Source organism: Pelodiscus sinensis, chromosome 5 (genome assembly GCF_049634645.1).
Source record: "Pelodiscus sinensis isolate JC-2024 chromosome 5, ASM4963464v1, whole genome shotgun sequence".
Lineage (NCBI taxonomy): Eukaryota > Metazoa > Chordata > Testudines > Trionychidae > Pelodiscus > Pelodiscus sinensis.
The window spans coordinates 111,713,256-111,737,243 of record NC_134715.1 but is presented as its reverse complement, the minus strand read 5'-3'; the positions used below and the strand labels follow the sequence as shown (position 1 = coordinate 111,737,243).

The window sequence follows — 23,988 nt, the reverse complement described above, 5'->3', positions numbered from 1 at the left end:
AGAGCATCAGTAAATCTGATCTGTGATTTTGTGGTTTACAACATGATCTAGCAGTGCTGGATTGCTGTTATTTCCCCCTCTCTGGGACAAGCCGTTTCTGGGACTAGCCTTTTGAGATTAATTTTAATTGCCATAATGGAAATTTATATCCCAGAAGGCAAATATAATGAAACCCTGTGGAACACACTTAGCACTGCATCCTCCAGTCCATACTCAGGTGACACTTCCATTGATATGTGTATTGTTTTGCTAGAGTAAGAAATGTGAGGTGCCTACAGTATTGTTATTGTTAAAGCAATGAAAAGATGGCATTTATTGTGAAGAAATGTATAAGGTTTGTTCTTTATAGTGTTTGAGACCATGATAAAAGAATGAAATTAGCTAGATGAATAAAAAACTAGGTCCCTGTGACGGGACGCTCCCGCCCCGCACTGAAGCCCCCAGCGAGCAAGGTCTGTTCGGGGCCGCAGACGGGGGGCCTCAGTGGTGTGCCGGGTGCTCCCGCGCCGCTGCACAGCTGACGCGCTTGGATGTCGTGGCGAGCGGCGCCGAGAGCATTGCCAAGGGGAGGGAGGACGTGCACGGTGGCCCCTTCCCCTGGACGTCCGAAAGGGCGGGCCCCGCCCCGGGGAGGGGTGGAAGTGGCGGGGCGTTTGAAAACGACCATGCCATGGCTGAGAGGGGGAGAGAGGGAAGTGGGAGCAGGCATTTGCAAATTCTGTCGCTCAAGTAGGAGCAGGGAAGGAGGAAGGAGTGGCGCAAGTGGCACGGCTCCAGGAAGCTGGCGCTCCTGACCAACGGCCACCCTAGAAGCACCCTGTCGACCAGGGGGGAGATGAGCCGGGGGGGGAGGGCAGACCCCGGGGCAGGGATGGGCGAGGGGAGAGGAAGTAGCCCAGGGCAGAACCAGGAATGGTTGGTGGGCTGACACGTTTTGGCAAGACGCCCCGTCAGCCGGACCGGATCACGGAAGATCCGTGTCCTTAGGGCCCTGAGCTGGGGCCCCGTGAGTGTGGATGGGCTCAGGCCCCCCTCTCCTCCTCCGTCAAGGAGAGCATTGTACTTTCCCTCCAGCGCCTAGGTCACTCCTACTGCAAGACATTGGACAAGGGTTACACCTGGGTGCGGGGGTAGGGTAAGCAGTAGGGGGTCAGTCCCAAGGGGGGGGTTGTACCTCCACCCTAGATACGGTCACAGTCCCCAAAAGGGAAACCAAAGGAACATCAGATTTTTTAAACTCATAAACATGAATGAACAACTTGGCTGTGCACCAAGCTTTGGCATTGCTACATTTGACAAAATCCCTCCTAAGTGAATTATTTATAGAAGAATAAATTTGTTAAAAGAATAGGCTTAAAAACTTGTGGGCAGGTGAGTCTATTAGGGTAGCAGAAATAATGCCTCACAGATATAAATGAGTTACAATCCAGTTTCTTAGCCAATTCCTTGTTCCCACTAACTAAAATATGACTTCCTATGAAGATAAAACACTTGATCTTAACCCTTAAAATGCTGAGAGGCAATATAACATGGGCATAAAGATTCAAAAGAAAGAAGAATGCCCTTTAAAAGCTGAGATATTTTAAAGTTTAGAAAAGATAATTCTTTGTGGAGTCCCATTTAGAACCCTTCTTTGATCCTTTCCAGAAGGAAACATGCATTAGAAGGATGACTTCCTTCATTTGCTGCTAATATTTTGAAATCTTCGTGTAAGTGCCCTGAAACAACCAAAACTTCTTTATCCAGGGTTAAAACTGAGCATGTTCACAAAAAAGCTCTTTTGTATATCACTGTGATGGACCGGGTTGGGTCTGGACACGGCTGAAGGCGTTTGCTTAGGGCGAATTGCTCAGACTCGGGGCTCCTTACAGCCCCAGACTGGAGACCTTCCCAAATAGGCCATAAACCAGTCACACCAAGCACTTCAGCTTCCAATCTGGCCATCCAGAAGCCTCACGAGCAAAACCCTTCTGACACCCCAGCTCTTCCTGTGCCCCAATCAGCCCCGGGCCTAGCACACAAGTGAGGGGATATAGAACCCAATCTCACCTACCCCAAACAGGTTCTTCTGCTCCCAAGAAATCAGCCACAGGTCCTGATCAATTTACACTCTGGATCTTACCCCCCAAGACCACACTGAGCCAATCCTTTAGAATCTAAAATCGAAAGGTTTATTAATAAAAGAAAGAAAAGCATGAGAGTAAGGTTGTTAAAAGATAATACATTACATGCATGAAATCACCCAGTTTTCGATGCAGGCTCTTAGCAGAGATGCTATAAACTGCTATCTTAAAAGACTCTGGTATATATCCTACGTCAGGATGGGTCCACGGTTCTTTCCAGCTCATTGTTCCCTGCAAGGCTGCATCTGGGATCAGGAGCAAATCTGAAGACCAAAATGGAGGGTGCCACATGGCACTTACATACCTCTCCTGATATGTAACGGTCACATGATCCAACAACCTATCCTTGCATCCCATGCTGGTTTGCAGGTATCAGTCACATTCCTGAGGTATGTATTTGCGCCTAGAGATTCATTGTCTCCTTGCTAATTAGCATAGCCATTGGCTGAGCATTCCTTGCCCATTGCTCAGCCACAGACAGAGAATTTTCTAGCATCCCTACAGAGTACATGTTTATAACTCCACATACAGATTTTATACAATTACATGAATAGCACATACAGAATCAGTAGAACAGAAGCTTTCATGTGACACCTCACATGGCCCCCTTTGTACACTCTTTGGAGAAAATATCCCGCCACCCCCATTGGTGCAGCAGTGATCTGGCTGCTCCCCTTAAAATTCAGTAACGTGACAATCACGTATTAGGGAAATATTTTCCAGGGGGAGGTTTTCCAAAGGCAAAAGGAGGTGTGGGGCTTTCAACGGGAGTTAGCCTTTAAAAACCTAGTTTAGTAAATATTAATCCAAGCAGGTTTGGTTGTTGATGTCCTGTTAGTCAAAGAAAACACAAATATCAGCCTATCAGCCTATGTACATTCCCTCTGAAACAGAGGAGCCATAGATATTTTTAAACACTTAGGGCATGTCTATACTTGCACCCTCGTTTGAACTAGGGATGCAAATGTAGGCATTCGAAATAGTCAATGAAGCAGGGATTTAAAAATCCTGCGCTTCATTAGCATGACCTCGCCGGTGCATTACTCCACTCAACAGCTGTTTCAAAAGCGAAAGTGTGCACCAGGATGCATTAGTTCGAACCAAACCACTTGGTTCAAACTAACGTTATTCCTCAAAAAATGAGGAGTTTGATTTGGTTCGAACTAACGCGTCCCAGTGCGCACTTTCACTTTCGAAATAGCTCTTGATCGGAGTGCGAGATCATGCTAATGAAGCACAGGATATTTAAATCCCCGCTTCATTGACTATTTCAAATACCTATATTTGCATCCCTAGTTCTAACTAGCATGCAAGTGTAGACATATCTTTAGTGACAGAGTATTCAGCCTCAGAAATGTTAAAGGAGCAAAGAGGCATGTGTTAGAAGCCTAATATTTATCAACCTCTCTCTCTCTCTCTCTCTCTATATATATATATATATATATATATTATAGTCACCTCATCTCTCTTAAATCACACACATTAAAAGACAAGTTTCTGATTACTGTTCAGAGCAAGATACATAGGTATATTAAGGGACATATGTTACCTCCGATTTGGGTGTAAATCCTCCATTGTCAGCTGTGGAACTTTAAGTATTGTGGCAACTGGGAGTCAGGTTAATTTCTGGTGTAACTCTACTAAAAGTAAATAAAATTACACAAGAGATGAATTTGGCCTTGGGCAAGGCCAGTTTTGTGGCCTACAATATTATGGGATGGGAGATTTCAAAAGACTTCATGAATTGGCACTGGCTGCATTTGGAGCAGGAGCTAGAGACTGAAGCCAAGAATAAAGTGGTTCTGGACTGGTTCACTGGTGCTAGCGTGATTTGGTTTTGTTACATTGTTATTGTTCTCATCCATTTAAAGTAACTGTAGTTCATTTAAAAGGGATGATTGGTTTATTCTGCTCTGGAGACATAGCACTTCAGTGGGAGCTCCATGCATGGAACAAAGGTACAAATACAATACTAGAGGTACTTTCTGCGAAGACAATAAAACATTTTACTGTCTTACTGATTCTTACACACAGAATGGCTCAGGCTCCCTCTGTTTTGTAGGGACTTGGTGTGGTTTTATATTGAGAGAAACTGTTGGAATGAATACAGTAGACAAAGTGTATCAATTCATTCTGATGTATGCTGCATTCTTTTCACTTGATAGGACATATTAATTAGCCATCATAACCCATTACAACATTTCATGTTGGGGGATGGTACCTTAATTCGTCAGTAATTTCAGTAGCAGACTAAGAAACTTCATTGCAAAATATTTGTTCATATTTTGATGTCTACATTTTTTTAAAGCAGATCATCTCTAGCTCAGAGCACAAGAAGTGGGCATGAAGCCAGATAGCTTTTGACTTCCTTCTATATCCCCTTGCCATATCACTTTAATCTGATTTTCCAATAACTTGAAGCCTGGTGATGTACTGATCCAGCGAGTTTTAGATTATTCCATTAAAACTACAGGGGGGCATTGGCAAAATTCAGGACGAGAGCTGGGTTTAGATTTTCAATGTCAGGGGTGAATTCAGGCCTATCTCTTATCTCTACCAGGCATTTTGTCATTTGTGGGTACATGGAAATAAATTTCTGTACTTAAAAAGACCTGTGTATATTTAAGCTTGTGAGAAAGGACCTTTGTACAAAAAGCATCACTCCCTAGCCTATTGATACTGTGCAGACAGTAGTATCTGAATAACAGCCTGCTTTCTCTGAGCAGACAGCCCCTCCTCCTGCATGATTCTGCAGCGAATGATACTGACTTTGTGACATCTCCTTCTGTTGCCATGATAATTGCTGTGATGTCACACAGACTAAGCTCCGGCTTTAGTGGCAGATTATAGCAGGAGAAGCTAGGCTGTGATTTGCAAAAATCACCAGCAAAATGCTGCAACGCATATACAAGTAGCTGGCTGTCCATAGTATGTAAGTGCTGTGTGATATACAACAGGGAGCTCAGCAGTGAAGAGTTGGAGAGTCATGCACACTATGCATGCAAGGAGCCACCAGAGAAGTGATGCACAATGTGCTGCTGTTAGGTTTGCACCATGCTGTGTTGGGGGTGACAGGGTTACATTGCTATCACTGTATTTTCATGATATAGTAGTGATGGGCAAAGTAGAAATACTTAGGATCAAATTCTTCTCTTGATCATCCGTGTAAATTCAAAGTAATTTGCCCTGATTTCAGTGGAGCTATTCCACATCTCTGAGAGAGGATTTAGCTCTAGATAGGTTAATAATAGTACAATCTCAGGTCAGCACTTTGTTTTCATTCTGGAAGTCTCCCTTAATCACAGTATCTCCTCTTCACCTTGCTCCTTCCACCTTCCAGATGCTTGCAGGTCTTCCCCTTGTTCCTTGATAAGGAGGAAGGATGCCTGAACTTTACTTTCGCCAACTCAGTATGTGCGAGGTAGCTCCAGGCTGCCTCATGTGTGTTGAACAACATTTGACTCAGCTTGCCTAAGATTGAGGCTGAGCAGGGCTTTGACATACCCTGGAATCTGAAGAGCTACCTGTGGCTCATGAACCAGGTGTCAGATAACCGACTATTTGAAGCTTTTCTCACCAGTGGCAGTCCCACTTTACATGGCTATCTCCTCCTGAGCCTAGAATCAAATGTATTATTTATTATTTCTATTGTGGTAGGGCCTGCCAGCCCCAGTCAAAATTGAGGCCCTGTTATATGAGGCATTATACAAGAAGAGACACTCCCTGCCCAGAAGAGTAATCAGTAGAGGACAAAGGCAGATGAAGACAGGCAGAGCAGGATTCAAGGTAGAAAGGAAAGGAGAGGGAGCAGGTTGTGACATAAAAGTGAATGTTCAGCCTGATCAGCCTGTATTGTTAATTGTTTCCTCTGGCCTTGGTTCAGAAAAGTGCTTCAGTGCGTGTTTACCTTTATAAGCATGTTTGTGGTACTTTGCTGAGCAGGAGTGGCAATTTCACATGTTGGTCAGACTTTATTTTAAGATTCCATTCATAAATAGTTTATAAAGGGCTAACAGATATTAATAAATGTTGTTATAGATTGCCATAATCCATGGTTATAATCATTGACTTTTGCAACTCTGTAACAATCTGTAATGCTTTCTATAGATGTACTTATGACTGCAGCTGGCTGGGAAAATCCCAGCTCAGTATTTGATCATCAGATTTTGTCATCCATCTGGTAGATTGCCTAGAAGTTAGGGCACTGTTTCCTTTCACAGAGAACATCAGAAATTTTAATTTTCTTTCGGAAGGAGAATGAAACCAAATTCCAAAATATCCAAATTCTCTGCAAAGTGAAATTACTTCTCTCTACCAAGCTTCACTTAGAACCTTCTCTAGCACACGCTGCTCATGTCTATGACACATCTGTAAAATATATTAATCATTTATTAGCCCTTCATAAACTATACATGAAATGTTAAAATAAACCGTGACACATATGGTTAGAATAGATGTTTGGCAGAACTGGAACCCATTTAGGTTTTTTTTGTTGCAAATTACTATATTACATACAGTTTACTTAAAATAAATGAGTAGTCCTGTGGCACCTTAAAGACTAACAAATATATAGATATAGATAGATATAGTATCATGAGCTAAAATAATTTTTATTGTCGTTGCCTGCTCGTTCTGGGTTCTACTTTTGCCCTTTTTCTGTCTGTTAATAAGAGCTCAGGCAAATTGCATTTGTTATTTGTATTGTTAACCCTACCCTGTTTTTAAAGAAAAATGCAAAATATCTTGATGCATGGAAAGCTTTGCTGACCCATTATCAACAGCAGACAGTGTGTTTTCAAATGTTGGTAACACTCCCCACCCCAACAGATAAGTGAGATACTGTCCCTTTGTAGTAGAACAATATTAATGTTCAAAAAGGAAATGGAATGAGCTGAGAGAGCCCACAAGATGGTGGTCTGTGCAGGTCAGAAAGCACAGCAGTAAATTACCATGGTGAAGAGGTACAACCACCAGCACGAGTCACAATAAATCATTACCTTTCAGGCCACTGATTCAAAAACACTGCAATTACTACTGACAGTAGAGAGCCTGAAAAATAGCGGTGATCAGCAAGGCAAATTCTAGGATGGGGCCTTGCATTCCTCTCCAAGTTTTCATTGCCACTAGCATCTGAGACTGGTCCCATAGGGATCATATTTCATTGTAGTTCAATGCCTTGATTTTACCCCTGAGTCCCCTGCATACTTAATCACATGAAAAGTCACCAATCTTTTGTGTACATGATCTTTCCTTGTGTATTATATTGAAAACTTATTTCTTCAGAAAATTATCAGATGTATCTTTCCTAGAAAGGCAGAACAATATGCCTCTTAAACATAAAAAAAACACTTTAAATTCAGTCTGGATTTAAGTACGTGCTTAAAATCAAGCACATCATTACATGCTTTGCTGACCACGAGGTTGACATAGTAACAACTAGCTCTTATGTAGCATTTTTCATCAAGGAATTTCAAAGAATTTTACATAGGAGGCAAGTAAAATCCCTATTTTTATGGATGAGGAAACATAAGCATGTGCTTAAATGTTTTCTAAATTGGGGACTCAAGCATTTGCATAAATTTGGGCATGTGAATAATCCTGTGCTTAATCTTTGTAAATTCAGGATCCAGGAGAGTAATACAGGTCAAAGTGGGAATCCTTATTTCTCTTTTGGAAAAGCAGAAACAAAAGAATCAGCAGATGCAGAATGGAACAAAGCATATAATTTAGAATGGATATTTTATTGAAGTAATATACCGTATTTTCCGGTGTATAAGGCGACTGGGCGTATAAGATGACCCCCTAATTTTCTAGTTAAAACATAGGTTTTCGTCTTATACTCGCCGTATAAGACTACCCCCCCTTAAGAGGCCAACCAGCAGCGCCCCAGCGCCCCTCCGCTTCCCCGGCTTTGCTCCCGGTGCCTCTGGTATGCTGGGGACCGTCTCCAGCAGACCAGGGACACCGGGAGCAAAGCCTCTGAGGACGCCGGCAGCGGGACAGCCGCGGCGCGTCTGGGCTGCCCTGCTGCCGGAGCCCCTCCGCGGCTTTGCTCCATGTCTTCCTGGTCTGCAGACCAGGGAGACGCGGAGCAGCTTTTCTCGACCCGGAGTACACGGGCGGCGGGACCGCAAGGTCCCGCAAGGTCCCGCAGTCCGTGTCCTCCGGGGCGAGAAAAGCCCCGTTCATACCTGCAAGTCAGGGACTGCCTGTATACCCGGCGTATAAGACGACCCCCGATTTTTGGGGGATGTTTTTTAGCATAAAAAGTCGTCTTATATGCAGGAAAATACGGTAACCTTTTTTTCTGATTAAGGAAGAAACAGGTTATGGCTTTCTCAAAGTTATTCACTGTTCAAAATTTGACTAATATCTTTCCAAATTCAGTATACGGTAATCCATGAGTTGTTGAAAGCTGAGTTGTGTTGCTCAGTTGTGATTGGGTAGATAAGTCACATGATTTTATTACTATTTCCTGGGCTGGGTGAGGTATATGACTCATGACTCCTTGAGTGCATGAATTTAAACTTTAGCTCCTGTTAGGGATGTGGACTGGTAACTGGTTAACCTTACCGGTGATGCTTATGGGTGATGCTTATGGTTAACTAGTACCCAGTAGTAGCCATCCACCTTCAAGGGCTGGAAGCTTTCTGCCCCCACGTGCGGAGGGCTGGGAGCAGAAGCTGGCTATCCTGTGTGCAGGGGAGAGGGCTGGGAGCGGCCACTCTGTATGCGGAGGAGCTGGGAGCAGACGCTGCAGCCCTATGGACTGAGGGCTGCTCCAGCAGAGCTGTAGCGGTTCCCCTCTGGAATCCCACTTAATTGTTTAACTGGTTAAACGTAAGGTGTAACTGATTAACAGATTAACCGGGATTTTACATCCCTAGTTCCTCTGAATATTCCAGTGTGTGATTTTGAAATGTTCTTTCTACAAACATTTTTGCCAGGGTAAATGGATCCCTTGAATGTTCATAGAAATGAGAATATCTGAGCCCTGGGAGCAGTGGGAATTATTTGGCACTCTTTGTTCCGCTCCAACACTGAAAACTTGTATGCAAAATACTGACTGATTCTCATTATTCTTATAGTAAACAGAGCTCCCTTAAGAGTTAGACTACTACAAATTAAAATAATTTTTTCCAGCTCAGACATGAATTACTGTTCCTAAGCATTTACACACAAGGCTTGACATGGGGTTTTAGCAATTCAGCTTTCATCATCTTTTAATGGATACTAGCCATTAGTTTGGGATTTTTATAAGGCTTACTTATGCCCGATTGATGACTTTTAAATGTCTGTGTAAGAGCTCAGCATGTTTTCCTGCAGCATTCAAAATCCAAACGCTGCTGTGTGGTGCCTCTACATCAGAATCAGAAACCTGACTAAAACCAGTTTACTTTTACAGCTGAGGTCAAAGGAAATGCAAATATGCCGAGTTAGTGGTCACAAAAATAGCCTTCCATTGTAGATATATGCGTGTAACTAATGCTCATTTGGGTCAGAACTTACTCCTTCCCTCTCATCTCATATCAACCTGCAGAACTGGTAGGTTACAGAGAATGGAGCATGCTGTAACTCCCCATAGAGATTACGTGGTGCTTGCTGCCTCTCTTTCCTGGTGCTCCTTGAAATTTTGGGTAGGACTGGGGATGGTGGAGTGCATCTGGGACACACTCAGCATGCTTTGCTTTCTGCTGCTCCTGTGCGCTATAGTTCCTGAGGTGGTGTGATTAGGCATAATTCTGCCCTCTTGAAGACTCATGGGGTATGTCTACACTACATGCCTCTGTTGCCAGAGGCATGTAGTGTAGACATACCCTTAGATGGCAGGGAAGTGTGGAACAGAGACCATATTTGGCTTCTACTTTTTCACAGATATTCTTTTCCTCTCTTAATCCCCTTTCATAGCCCTGCTACAGCCCTTTCTCTACACTAAATTCACATATAAAGACATGTACCCAGAATTAACTCTGTCAGAAAGTAATTCACTTTTCCCCTTTTACACAGATCACCCAGTTTGGGCAGTGAAGGCAAACCAAATCAGTAAACCAGTCCATTTACTGGGAAACCAGTCACTTCCACTCAGCTCTCAAGCACTAACACTGCACAGCCGAGTGTGGGCTAGCTGTAGCCCTGCCAGGGCTAGACCTGCAGCAGTTCTGTGTGACAGTGCAGTTAAATCTAGCCCTGGAGACAGAACTGTTCCATTCAAAGAATAAATACTTAGCAGGCGGCAGCAGTGCAGACTTCCATGAATTGTCTGATTAGTGTGCCCTGAAATGAATCTGGAGGGAGAAGGTAGTTCAGTCTCTATATCCGTTGACACAGTCAACCAGAGACCACATTCTGTGTTGTCTCTCATGAGGCACATTGCAGAATGTATAGATCAGGACAAGGTGAAGAGAAAGATGCATATTCTTAGCTTTTCTGGGGAACTACTACAGTTTAGCTTACTGGGTTTCTGTTAGATAAAGCAGCTTCCCCAATATAGCCAACAGATTGCTCTGGGATCAAGAACTGCTGCAGTATAGACTCTCTGCCCATTACCCTTCCTGTATTTTCAACTCCAGCCGGATCCTGGCTGGTCCTATGCCAGGGGCTATACATTAGGGGGGTATTGTAGGGCCATATGTCTAAGTCTGTGCTGCTTTGTTGTATGGAAGGAATTGTCCTGGGTATGAATCTCTCCCCTTTATGGCTTCTGCATTGCACAGTATGATAGTGGCATAAAGTGGTTGTAGTATGATATGGCACAAGACTGAAAATTACTGCTTTGTGTGGTGGTTTTGGTATTTGTGACATCTGTCTTCTAGGATCTAGACTGTGGCCACCAAATTCATTTCACAGTGGCCACTTTCTATCCATCAGCAGATAACAAATTTCAGTCCACTCAGCATCTGGGCTAGGTGGCATTAAAGCTGGAAAAGACATCTGTTGGACAAGTAATATGGCAAAACAAAATATCCAATACATTTTTTAAATGCATTGGAGGAACTTTTGTGTTCCAGTAAGTGGAGGACGTAAGCGAGGGGTGGGTGAGTGGGGGTGGGGAGCGGGTGGGACGACACAGCCAATTTAGACTTAATTCTGACCCACAGGAGGAATTTGTTGTGACTCTGAAGGTGGAAGGTAGTTTGCATGAAAGTGATCATAAAACATTAGATTTCATGATTCTAAGTAAAGAAAGGAGTGAGAGTGGCAGAATAAGGAAAATGTACTTTAAAAAGCAAACTTCAACAAATTCTGAGAGCAGGTAGGTAAGGTCCCATTGAAGAAAATCTAAAGGGAAAAGTAGTGCAGGAGAGCAAAGTTTTAGAGTTTAAAAGTTTTAGAAAACCTCATCTGTGAGATAAAGTTAATAAAAATTGAGTATGTTTAGTTTTGAGAGAAGAAGACCGAGGGAGGATTTGAGAACAGTCTTCAAATAAGTTAAAGGTTATTATAAAAAAGATGGGCTTAAACTTCAGCAAGGGAAATTTAGGCTAGATATTAGGAAAAATTGTCTAATAGATATAGGAATCCCCATCATAGGAAGTTTTAAGAACAGGTTGGCAAATACTGTCGTGGATGGTCCAGGTTTACTCAGTCTTGTCTCAGCATAGGGGGCTGGATGAGAGGACTTCCTGAGGTTCCTTCCAGCCCTGTAGTTCAATAATTCTATGGTAAGGTGGAAATTCTCATAGTTAATTATAAAAGGTGCTATGACTGACACAGGTAGGATTTTTTCTAAAAAAAATGGTATGTGGTTTTCATCTTGATGATGGAAATGATGAGTCTAAAATTCAGACACAACACTCAGAAAATGTATGTTTCAGGTGGCATGATTGCAACACAATAGGATGAAAGTATAAACTGAGCGCTCCCTGCACTTCTGACATTAATGGGTCCATTGTGCTGTGTAAAGGTTAGGTTTATGCTATTTGACTTGGTTCAATTTTTGTTTACTCCATCAATGTTTCTTCCTTTTTCCCCCTAGAGTGATCGACTACTCATTAAAGGTGGAAGAATTATCAATGATGATCACTCCTTCTATGCAGACATATACCTGGAAGATGGACTTATAAAGTTGGTTTTTAACATACTGAACATTTTTGCATGCATATTAATCCTGGCAATGGGTTTGACTCCTACAGCCTACACCCCTCTGTGGATGCTTGTTAATGTTGTATGTTGGAATGGAATATTTCTTTGTTATAACAATCACCTTTTCATCTTTGCTAGTGTCAGACAGGTAGAGGATTCTCTTTGCACCCAGGCCATGCTTAGTCACGTCTGACAGGACTCGGTCTATGCCAAAGCATGTGCAGCCCAGCTAGTAGCACAGGTCAGCCAAGCTGTCAGGTACATCTAGTGCAAGAGATTCCAGGCCAGGGTGAATGTTGAGCGGTTCAATGTGCTATGGGGTCCTTGTTATGCCTATGTTTCACTGTCTGATATTGGTGCCATTTTCCTCACATGGAACTCCTGGTGTGTTTCTCATGAACATATACAACCACTGCACCAACACAGCACATCTACAAACTGTGCTTGACCAAGATGGGTGCTTGACCAAGATGGGTGTGGGACAAAACAGCTGGGGGGTAGGAAAATGGACAAGGATATCCCTTATGTCCTTTAGCTCAGCAGGCAGGGTTCTCAACCAGGATGTTCCCACTCCTTTGGGGAGAAGGTATTTGAACTCTCGGATAGGTGCCCCACCTATGAGGTTATGTAGTATTTGGATGTGCAGCTCTCTCAAACTTTCCTGCTTAAGTTGTTTCACTTATATTTAAGAGTTCCATTATTTAATTAGACTTGGACCTTAGAATGAATTAGAAGAGGGGTGGGCAATAAACAGCTCACAGGCTGGACAAGGTTCATCAGGTTTAGCCTCTGATGGGCCGTCAGCACTTTATAACTTACCTGACTGTAAGTACAGCAGCCTACACCTCCCATTGGCTGAAGATCACCATTCCTGGCCAATGGGAAATGCAGGAAGTGGAGTGGACCGGTACATTGCTTCCCGCCACTCCCATTGTTCGGGAACAGCTATCCGGAACTAATGGGAGGTGCAAGCAGCTGTACTTGTGGGCACACAAGTACATAATGCACCCACATCCTGCCAGGAGCTACACTTGGCAAACTGCATCTGGTTCACAGGTCACTTAGTGCCCAACCCTTAGTTAGAATGATCCTATTGCCATGTGCCTAGGGCATTCGACTAAGAGGTGACAGATTCCTGTTCTTATCCCTTCTCCCCTCAGGAAGAGGGAGGAATTGTATCAATTGTCTTCCACATCCTCAATGGAGTACTCAAGCGACAAGGCTAATGATTTCAAGGAAGGCCTTGCTCCCACAGCTGTTCTGTGTGAACTTGTCCGAAGGACCTGATTATGTAGGCATGCATGGACGCCACTTACTGGATCGGGCCCCTATGCATGTCCTGCGCAGCCAAACCCTAGTCATCCCTGGTCTCTGAATCACATTGGGGCTTAGGAGAGAGATAGGATTCTGGGTGCCTATTGTGAAGCAGTAATATACATGTGGAGGCCTAAAAAAAGGTTGCTTAGAGTGAGGCTGTGTGGACAAAATGTACAGGGCTAGGCAGCAACCATGCAAAGGTGTTTTGTGGATCGTAATGCTAAAAATCAGGACTTAGGCACCTAATTCCCATTCACTTCAATATGATGGCCTGCTGCAGTTTTGAGGAAACTGTTGCTCTGCCATGTACGGAGAATGGCTCAGGCCCTGATTCAGCAAAGCACTTCTACATATGCTTAACACCCTTGGACTTTAGCAGGATTTAAGAACATGTTTTAGTGCTTAACTTTAAGTACATCCTAAAGTCCATCCTTATTTAGCAAAGCATGTACTTAAATGCTCTGTTGAATCAGTGTCTAAAAAAGATGATAGTGGATGGTGGAAATAAAAACAGCTTTATTTATTTTTTTAGTTTTCTTATTGTTCACAGTTTTTACATGTATTAGAGTAGTCTTTGAATGTTACTCTTGTTTCAAAGTAGAATTAAGAGATGGATCTTAATTCTTTTTTCCATTCTCAGACCCCCTTGCCGCACAAACACTGCATAAAGAAAGCAATGTGGCTCTGATTATAATGAGGCACAAACGGTCCTTTGGTGTAAATTGACTTAGTTCCACTGAAAACAATGGCAAACTGCTGATTTAAACAAGATGATAATCTTTCCCCTATTTTCATTAGTTGAGTACTTTGCAATTCAAATTTGAAGAATACTGAAGCATCTTAATTCCTTTTTTTGTACAACCTGATATGCTGGTCTGCTTGCATTCATGCATCAGTACTACTTGTTTGTCACCCTATAATTACCTATGGTATCAGAGTCGTAAACAGGTTACAACATGCCACTCTGTATAATGCAATGTTTGGATGACTGTTGGGCATTACATGTGCAGCTGTATGGTCTCAAGCTGTATGCATCAGATCTCATTGGCTAAGTTTAATAAACAGCACATAGTCTAGCAGCACCTAACAAAATATAGATGGTATCATGAGCTTTCATGGGTACAACCCACATCTTCAGATGAATGCTTAGTTAATACTTGAAATGGAAACCTCTAGCAAATTCCAGGTACTGCAGGAAGCAGTGTGATTAATTCATCAGTTGGTGCTCTTCCCTGTAGCCTAGAACCAAGCCCTGTTCCCCACAGCCATACAGGACACTGTGCTGTTGGATAGGGAGTCCTCATTTGATGGAGATGTAAAAATGAGCTCTTGATCTCTTGTGGTTATTGTTTTACTCTGCTTCTTTGGCCAAATTCCAGATGGAGCAATTACTACAGGTTGTACCTCCCTAAACCAGGACTCTCTGGTCAGGTCTTGAGGGTGCCGGACCAGAGAGGTCCAACCTGTAGAAGTTTCCACTGGATATAATTAATAATTATATTTATTTCCACACTAAATTGTTGCTACAGGCCATTTAATAGTTGCTATGTTTCACTTCCTACATGACTATTGCATTTCAATGTTGGGTACAATAAATTCAGGTTCTGTATATGTCTGGAGTGTATCTGTATATATGCATGTAAATATTATCTTATCCCACAGAAAAACTATATTGGAAGAGAGTTAAAGTATGATTCAGTATTTTAGGGAAAATTGTAGTATAGGAATGTGGTTAATTATTCTAAAAAAAAGCATTATAAACCCAGGAAGTTCACAGTTAATGTTTACCAAAAAACCAAATCCAAGCAAGCTGAGGTGTGGGAATGCAGTGTTGTGCTATCTGAGGCACCTTAACTTTGCCATGTAGTGATTCCATCAGGAGTTAACAATTTTTGAAATCTAGTGGATTTTTAAAAATCCGTTTTAATCTAAATTAAGTCCAGAAACACTAAAAGCTTTTGCATCATGTCACTACAAGATGAATTTCTATTGAAGAAGAAGCTTTCAATTACAAAGAATTATAAGAGGGAAAATGATCCTAATTCATCAATATTCAAATATAGCCTCTGCACAACATGGAATGTTAACTATCGTGAAGTTTGAAGAAACAGTGATTGGGTCTTGTTTTGGTGTCCTAACTATGTATTTTCATACCTTAACATGCATTGAATTTCCTTTTAGTCAACCTTAATTCTGAATTTCATGGGTTTATAATGAATGGTTTTGAGATACAGTAATTGCAACATTCCTATAACATAGTTGAACTTTATTATTAAGAATAATAATAATAATAATTAAAAAGCGTGTCTATGAACTCTCAACCTTAATTACTTCTTAATTTAGCTTTTGTTGAGGAATTTGCCTATGTTTTCCTTCTGTTTAGACAAATAGGAGAGAATTTGATTGTTCCTGGTGGAGTAAAGACCATTGAGGCTAATGGGCGTATGGTTATCCCTGGGGGAATTGACATCAATACTAACCTACAAAAGCCCTACCAAGGAATGACTGCTGTTGATGACTTCTATCAAGGCACAAAAGCAGCTCTAGCAGGCGGTACCACTATGATCAGTAAGTGCTAAATCACTCTCACCTCTCAAATCTGTTCTGGCCTGGAGTGGAACTTCAATTTGCATGATGTTCACTGGATTTAGTTGTAAAAATTCCATATAACTATTCTCAGGACTCATTTGAGATCAGATCAATTTCTGGGCCTTGTGGTATTCATTTTGATTCCAGATTTTGTCACTATTTCCTTTAGATGGCAAACATCAAAGCCACACTGAGTTAATGAGACTCAAGTGTAGAGGGTGAGTATAGGGTCTACTACACATCCAAAGTTACACAGGAAAAGCTCTTCCTTTGCTCTGTCCATGTTCAATTCGTGTGGGTACCTGATCTGTACATTTGAAGTTTAACTTGTCAATTGTCCCTAGTGTAAGGGCGTAGCTGCTGTTTGTGTTAGTTAGCACAGACTTCCTAACTTCAGCATATTTCTTGTCAAGCCCTTATTTACAACTTAACCAATTGGATAGCTTTCTTTAATAGGATAACGAGTCTTGTGGATAAGGGAGAAGTGGTGGATGCGGTATACCTAGACTTTAGTAAGGCGTTTGATACGGTCTCTTATTCTTATCAATAAACTAGGTAAATACAACTTAGATGGGGCTACTATAAGGTGGGTGCATAACTGGCTGGATAACCGTACTCAGAGAGTAGTTATTAATGGTTCACAATCCTGCTGGAAAGGCATAACAAGTGGGGTTCCGCAGGGGTCTGTTTTGGGACCGGCTCTGTTCAATATCTTCATCAACGATTTAGATATTGGTATAGAAAGTACGCTTATTAAGTTTGCAGATTATACCAAGCTGGGAGGGGTTGCGACTAATCTGCAGGATAGGGTCATAATTCAAAATGACCTGGACAAATTGGAGAAATGGTCTGAGGTAAATAGGATGAAGTTTAATAAAGACAAATGCAAAGTGCTCCTCTTAGGAAGGAACAATCAGTTTCATACATACAGAATGGGAAGCGACTGTCTGGGAAGGAGTACGGCAGAAAGGGATCTAGAGGTTATAGTGGACCACACGTTGAAAATGAGTCAGCAGTGTGATGCTGTTGCAAAGAAAGCAAACATGATTCTGGGATGCATTAACACGTGTGTTGTGAGCAAGACATGAGAAGTCATTCTTCTGCTCTACTTTGCGCTGGTTAGGACTCAATTGGAGTATTGTGTTCAGTTCTGGGCACCGCATTTCAAGAAAGATGTGGAGAAATTGGAGAGGGTCCAGAGAAGAGCAACAAGAATGATTAAAGGTCTAGAAAACATGACCTATGAGGGAAGGCTGAAGGAATTAGGTTTGTTTAGTTTAGAAAAGAGAAGATTGAGGGGGGACATGATAGCAGTTTTCAGATATTTAAAAGGGTGTCATAAGGAGGAGGAAGAAAACTTGTTCATCTTGGCCTCTGAGGATAGAACAAGAAGCAATGGGCTTAAACTGCAGCAAGGGAGGTTTAGGTTGGACATTAGGAAAAAGTTCCTAACTGTCAGGGTAGTCAAACACTGGAATAAATTGCCCAGGGAGGTTGTGGAATCTCATTCTGTGGAGATACTTAAGAGTAGGTTAGATAAATGTCTATCAGGGATGGTCTAGACAGTATTTGGTCCTGCCATGAGGGCAGGGGACTGGACTCGATGACCTCTCGAGGTTCCTTCCTGTCCTAGTATTCTATGATTCTATCCTTTCAACATTCCTTATTTCTTAGTGGGCCTGATTGGAAAGTTATTTATGTCAAGCCTAGTGTGTCCTGGATTTCTCTCACATAACAAGCATGAGAACTACTATACTTGGTATCATTGATTTTATTGATCAATGTATACAGTCAGTAAAAATCCAAAGCAACAATTCTAATAAACTGTTGTTGTATTTACAGTCTAATATCAGACACTGGAGGAATTTGAAAGATAAGAAAATAGTGGTTTCAGAAGTCAGATATGAGACCAGAGCAAGGGGGGCCTCATGCTTTGCTTTGAATAACTGTCATGGCCAAAAAGCCACCAACCACTCCTAACTCCAGGGGAGCAAAACTTAAGGGGAAAGCACAAGGCAACTTTGACAAATTACCCGTAATGAAGATCTGCCCCCATAATAGTTCAGGGCCAAGCAAATTTAGGCAGAAAAGGTGAGTTTTGCTCTGCAATCTGATGCACAGAGGAAGAGTTTATCAGTCAGGAACCTCCTACTAGAATATCCTGCTCAGGGTCACCAACCAGGGAAGAAGGCAGTTGCTCTCGGACCCAGCAATTCAAAGGGGCCATTGCCACAATAACAGTGATGACAGGTTGTAACCCTGGCCCCTTTACTTCCATGCTGGAGCACCACACTGCATGTTGCAGCCAGTGCTACGGCCTGGGGAAGAGGGCCTGTGACCGTAAGAACTGTTTAAATATTTCTTCATATTATTAATAGCATGGAACGTGTATTAATGAGCTTTTCCTTTTCCAAAATTGAAAAAATGCCCAGTAAAAGGCTCAATTATATAAATTCAGTAATATACCATAAGGTTTGCATATGTTCCGATAAAGCACACCTGGCTGTGTTTTCATTATTCAGCTGGAACCCAATCCTGAAAACGTGAGAAATTCTGCATGCATGATTAGCTCCAGTCATTAGCGCACACAGTCTAAAAGATTGCATGACTGAGTGATGAAGACTTGAGTCTGCTATATTAGAGTCTTAGGTTCTGTTCCCAATGTTGCCTGAAAAGCTCTTCATTAATGTATTGATAAAGCAGAGTGTGCTGATTCATGACAGCCTCCAAGAGAACGGTATAAGGGAGGGATCTCAAACTCCTGGCTCATGGGCCAGTTCCAGCCGAAGCGACTGAGAAATCCAGCCCAGGCCTGATTGCGATTGTGCATTCTGACCATTGTTCCCTCTAAGCTCAGTGCATTGAGCAGACTGACTGGGTGGGGCTGATTAATCACCTGTGAAGCTGTGCTGCTGTGCAGCTTAGAGGGAACACTGATTCCGACCTGTCCTCTACTGGTCCCCAAGCCGTGCCGCTTCCTGCTATTGCCCCGCTCTGCCCCTCCACATGGCACTCCATCCCCTGAGCACGTAGCTGTAGGGATTACTGGCAAGGGGGGGCCTGGTGCTACAGTGATCCCCAAAGCCACGTGCTGGAGGACAGGGTGCCATGTAAGGGAAAGGGAAGAGTGGTGATGGGAAGGGGCAGGACTTGGGGGCCAGTAATGGGCAGGCCCTCCCCCAGCCCAGGCCAGATCACACAATTGCTTCAACTGGAACTGGTCTGCAGCCTGGAATTTTGAGAACTCTGGTATAAGGCCTTGGTCTATAATAGGAGTTATGAAATGCATAGGAATGTAAATGGTAGTCCATAGAGACCTGAATCCATGATCTCCTAGGTACCAACTCAGTGTGCTTTCCTTAAACTAAAGGGTGCTTAGATCTTGCTCATGTCTGGGAAACTTGATGGTGTACTAAAACAGGCTGCCAGATTCAGTTTCACTGTGGAATATTCTGCAAAAGTTGGAATACTTGAGAGATTTGTATCTGGCCCACATCCTGCAATTTAAACTCTGCTAATAAAAAATCCTTCTTTGTTGTAGGGTCAACTGAAACTCCAGAACATGAAATATGTGCAGTTTGTATAATAGATGCTTCATCTTCCTTTCAGTTGATCATGTGCTCCCTGAACCTGGAGCGAGTTTATTGACCTCATTTGAAAAGTGGCACGAGGCAGCTGACACCAAATCCTGTTGTGACTACTCGCTCCATGTGGATATCACTAGTTGGTATGATGGGATCCGAGAAGAGCTGGATATCTTGGTGCAAGATAAAGGTTAGTTATGAAAATGTTTTATCTTTTTTCAGAGATATGAAAATCCTCCTTTTTGAAGTACTCCAGATAGTCCTGTTATTTTCCGCAAAAGAGGCACATAGGTATTAAATACACTGACAATGAATCTCCACTGTTGTGAACTTTTGTATTAATTTACCCTTGTGTAAAGTGGGCCTGAAGCTCCAGGCACTGCTATTAATCAGGAGTAACTCCATTAGAGGCAGTAGAGCAGGAGTGGGGCACCTAAGGCCCAGGGGCCGGATGTGGCCCCAGACTTGCCTGGATCCAGTCCCTGAGGCTCAGGACTCTCCCACTCCAGTACTGGGAGCCCATGCTGGTGCTCCAGTTCCCCCTCCCTTGTCACCCCTCCATCGGTCTGGAGCACACAAAATCTACTAGCCTGGGCTCCCCAAGACTCTGGTGTAGAAGGGAAATGTAGAGAATGTTTCCTCCTCAGTCGGGGGCTGTTTTGTTTGTTTGTTTTGCTTCTCATCTGTGTGTGGCCCCAACTGATTTTTCTGTATGTTAGCGGACCTTAACCCAAAAAAGGATCCCCACCCCTGCAATAGAGTTATGCCAGTGTGACGGCAATAGGCAGAATTGAACCTGGGATCCCTGGAGCATAGTGCCTGAGCCTCTACCACATGTGCTGAAAACCATCTGCCTCTCAGCTAAGGCTTTAGAACAGACTCATTATTCTCTCTGAGTGGTCTGAGTGCCGCTAGATGGGACAGTGCACCACACCCAGAAGGTGTGTGGGTTACACCAGCACAAATGAAGAGAATCCAGATGAATATAGGTAAAATATTATCTGATAAAAATGGCAGACAGCTGGAATTAACCACACAAAGAGCAAGACATGCCTTCAATTAGGAGAACAAAATTAGGACACCAACCTTGAGTGCTTGGACAGCTATACATAAGCTATACATCATTGAAAAACAGTGCCACATGGTCCTTTATCTGCTTTGACATGAGATTTGAAAATATATGGCAACATTTTTAAAATTAAGGTCATGATTTTCAAAATTTAGAGCCTATATTTAGGATTTTACAGCCACATTTAGGCTTCCGAAATAGTGGCCTGATTTTCAGAACTGCTAACCACTTAGCAGCTGCCACTAAAGGTTATGGAAGATAGTGGAAACCCAATACTTACGAAAATCAGGTCACTTATTATTCAGGTCAGTCTACCTTTAGACAGTTTAAAAACAAAATCTTGGGCTAGGTGCCTTAGTTGTTCCACAAACACACACATTTACGTAGTTTGTTATCCATTTGAACATGTGAACTCAGAATCATGTGTACTAATTAGGTATTTATTTCTAAAACTGTAATCTGGACTATATACGATTACTCAAGTGTATGAGAAAGTCAAAAGCATACATGCAATGTCCTGTGTAGAATATTGTGATGGACCATGTCTGAGATGCTCTATTTAAATAGGACTCTATACCAACAAAGCAGAACTTGTTTATTGTATAGTCAGTTTTTCAGTGAAAAACATCACAGATGGTGCAATATAGGAGCATTCAACCTGAGCAACACTACTATAACTGTGCACCAGACATGTAACCAGATTTTAAGACATAAAATATCCTATCACCCTTTAAAGTCTTTAATTTGTAGGATTATGTACATTTTGGGCAAATTGTAGCTAATGTTTCAATGCTTTTTATAACAGGGGTGACTTCACAGGCTGACAGCATCTGCCATGGTGGGTCGTACCAAATCAGCCCTATGCTCTTGCTGTCATATTTGATCATGTGGATGCAAATCTAGTTTCAGCTGGATTTAATAGCAAGCAAATGTACTGCAGCTTGTATCAAAGGTTAGCTGTAAATATTTTATAGAACTTGTTCACAGGTGATACCGCACCCTACAATGTGCCTGAGGACTTACATTAAGAGCCTGGTGTGGACAACTGGATTAATAGTTTGCATGCAGTATAAAAATTTGAGTTTGCTTTACAAATATGACCTGGCAGTCACTTTTCAGAGGAAGGAAAAATCTATCCAGAAAGCAGAATGTATTATGGGGTCCAAAGTGGCATGTTAGAGAGGTATAGCACGAAGAGGTCACCTTAAGCTTACTGATTCTCTAGTGTGTCTTTGGGTAGTCAGAGTGAATTACTCAAGTGTGATAGGAGACATGGAGGTAAAGAAGCTTAATAAAGCATGAATAAAACATGATCCTTTTTTCAACATGGCAGGAGCTTTAAAATCAATATATAATATCTGCTAAAAACTGGAAACATCTAGGCCAGATCCTCAGCTGGTATTAATTGTCATGATGTAACATGGACATCATCTGAGGATCTATCTAGACCTTATTAATTATTTTACATGGCTTGACAAAGTGATCCCAGGTTAGTTAAGAAGCAATGCTGAGTTATCGCCGTTCAGCTCAGCGTTTGTCTGGCACGCTCTCAGGAGGAATGGCCTGGGAGCTCTCAGAGCTCTGATGAGATTCCTCTGTCACAGCTGGACAATGAATCAGTTCTAAATCAATAGAATGCTCATAGGTATTGGCTTTAGAGAGGTTTAAAATTTTTCAGGAGTAACTTCATAAATGTGCAGGCAACTTCCTCTGACTTGCAACCGTTTCAGAAGCCAATCTGCATAACCCATGAGTCTATTTGGCTCTTGCATATGATGTAAAGAAATCACTTAGGAAAGTACCATACTGGCCAAGAGGATCCACTCATTTCTTTAACTATCTTGTTTTGCCATCTTTAGGATTTCATAGGCATGACTTCAATGGTAGTTTTATAACGTATTGGATAGGAATTGCTGGGTCTCACTGGCTGGAGAGAAGGGGTCAGGCACATTTAAAAAGTCTTTGTTTAAATAGTCAGGTGTACAGACAATGTGCTAGATCCTCAGGGTGTGCAAATCCATATAGTTCCATTCATTAAGTCATGTACAGCAGCGGAGGGAGGGTATCTCATTCTCTATGGCCATATAGCCAGATGGGTGCCACATTACCAACCTACTCCATGGAATCTAAGCATTGATATACAGGCAGACCTCTAAATGAAAAATGCAGCTTAAGCCATATCCATTTTTAGCTGCAAAAATTGTGTGGTATTGACTTCAGTGGATACACTGACTTCAACGGGATCAAAACCCATACTAATGCCAATGACTCTAAAAGAGTAAAAAGAAAGTAGCAACAGAGAAATTTGCATTACTTGGTTAGTGGTATATCTTTCAGCCTGTCTATCCAGAGAATGTTCACATTGAATAATAATTAATTACCGATCACTGGGTTTCTGTGGATAAGAAATGGCTATTAGTTCCGCCTTGGCAAGCTTCCAGTATCTCTTTGGTCTGACAGAAATGCCAGGGTTAGTTTTGGCATAAATTGGGGCAGCGATGACATTTCTCCCACTGCTTTGTGTATGAATGGCCACTTGTGCAGAAAGCTGGATGAAGGATCCAGCTGACATTTGAGAAATTGTCTGGGTTTGTGGAGGGAAAAAACCCAGAGCTTTAACTTTAGACCTCTCCAGGAACATGTGTGCTAGGTTACGAAGTGATGACAGTGATTGGGTTGGGATAAGACACAACAATAATCCTGAAGCTGAAAGTAGTGGCCACAATGAAGATATAGTCAAAATTAAAGCCTCTAAAGTGGGAAAATATTGAGTAATTTGAGACTATGTAATGGGAAATGGTTTGAGTCATAATTATTAGCAATACCCAGGCTTGTATGTGAGAGCCAGAGAAGTAGGAAAGACGATCTGATTCTAACAAAGGTCTAATTCTGTTAGGTGTTGTCAACTATTGACAACATTGACTTCTATTAGAGCTAAGGGTATCCTCTGTTGCTCAGTGCCTCACAGGATCAGGTCTCAAATGTCCCCATGGAACTTGCACAAAATTGAAGACAGTGATTGAACACAAGTTTCTCTTGGAGTTTCTTTCTAAGCCCCCTTTGCTGAGCATGGTGACGTAACACTGCTAATCAGTTCATGATTTCTTTCTTCATGCAATGTGTATCCTGGAGTTTTTTAACTTTTGAAATTATGAATGAGCCAGTTCTCTGCCTGAGCATGAATAACCAAACTCTTTCTCTATAGGGTATGTCTGGCCTTGTC

The 23,988-nt window shown here is 42.2% G+C and overlaps 1 protein-coding gene across 2 annotated transcripts in view; it reads left to right on the top strand.

Annotated features, from left to right (window-relative positions):
* The window catches only part of CRMP1 (collapsin response mediator protein 1), a 66,704-nt gene that overhangs the window by 12,166 nt on the left and 30,550 nt on the right, over nucleotides 1-23,988 (top strand). For both annotated transcript variants that reach the window (XM_006128209.3, XM_006128210.4), the window contains exons 2-4: nucleotides 12,100-12,188; nucleotides 15,907-16,091; nucleotides 19,722-19,886. In XM_006128209.3, the coding sequence (XP_006128271.1) occupies nucleotides 12,100-12,188; nucleotides 15,907-16,091; nucleotides 19,722-19,886 (439 nt within the window). The remainder of the gene's footprint in view (nucleotides 1-12,099; nucleotides 12,189-15,906; nucleotides 16,092-19,721; nucleotides 19,887-23,988) is intronic.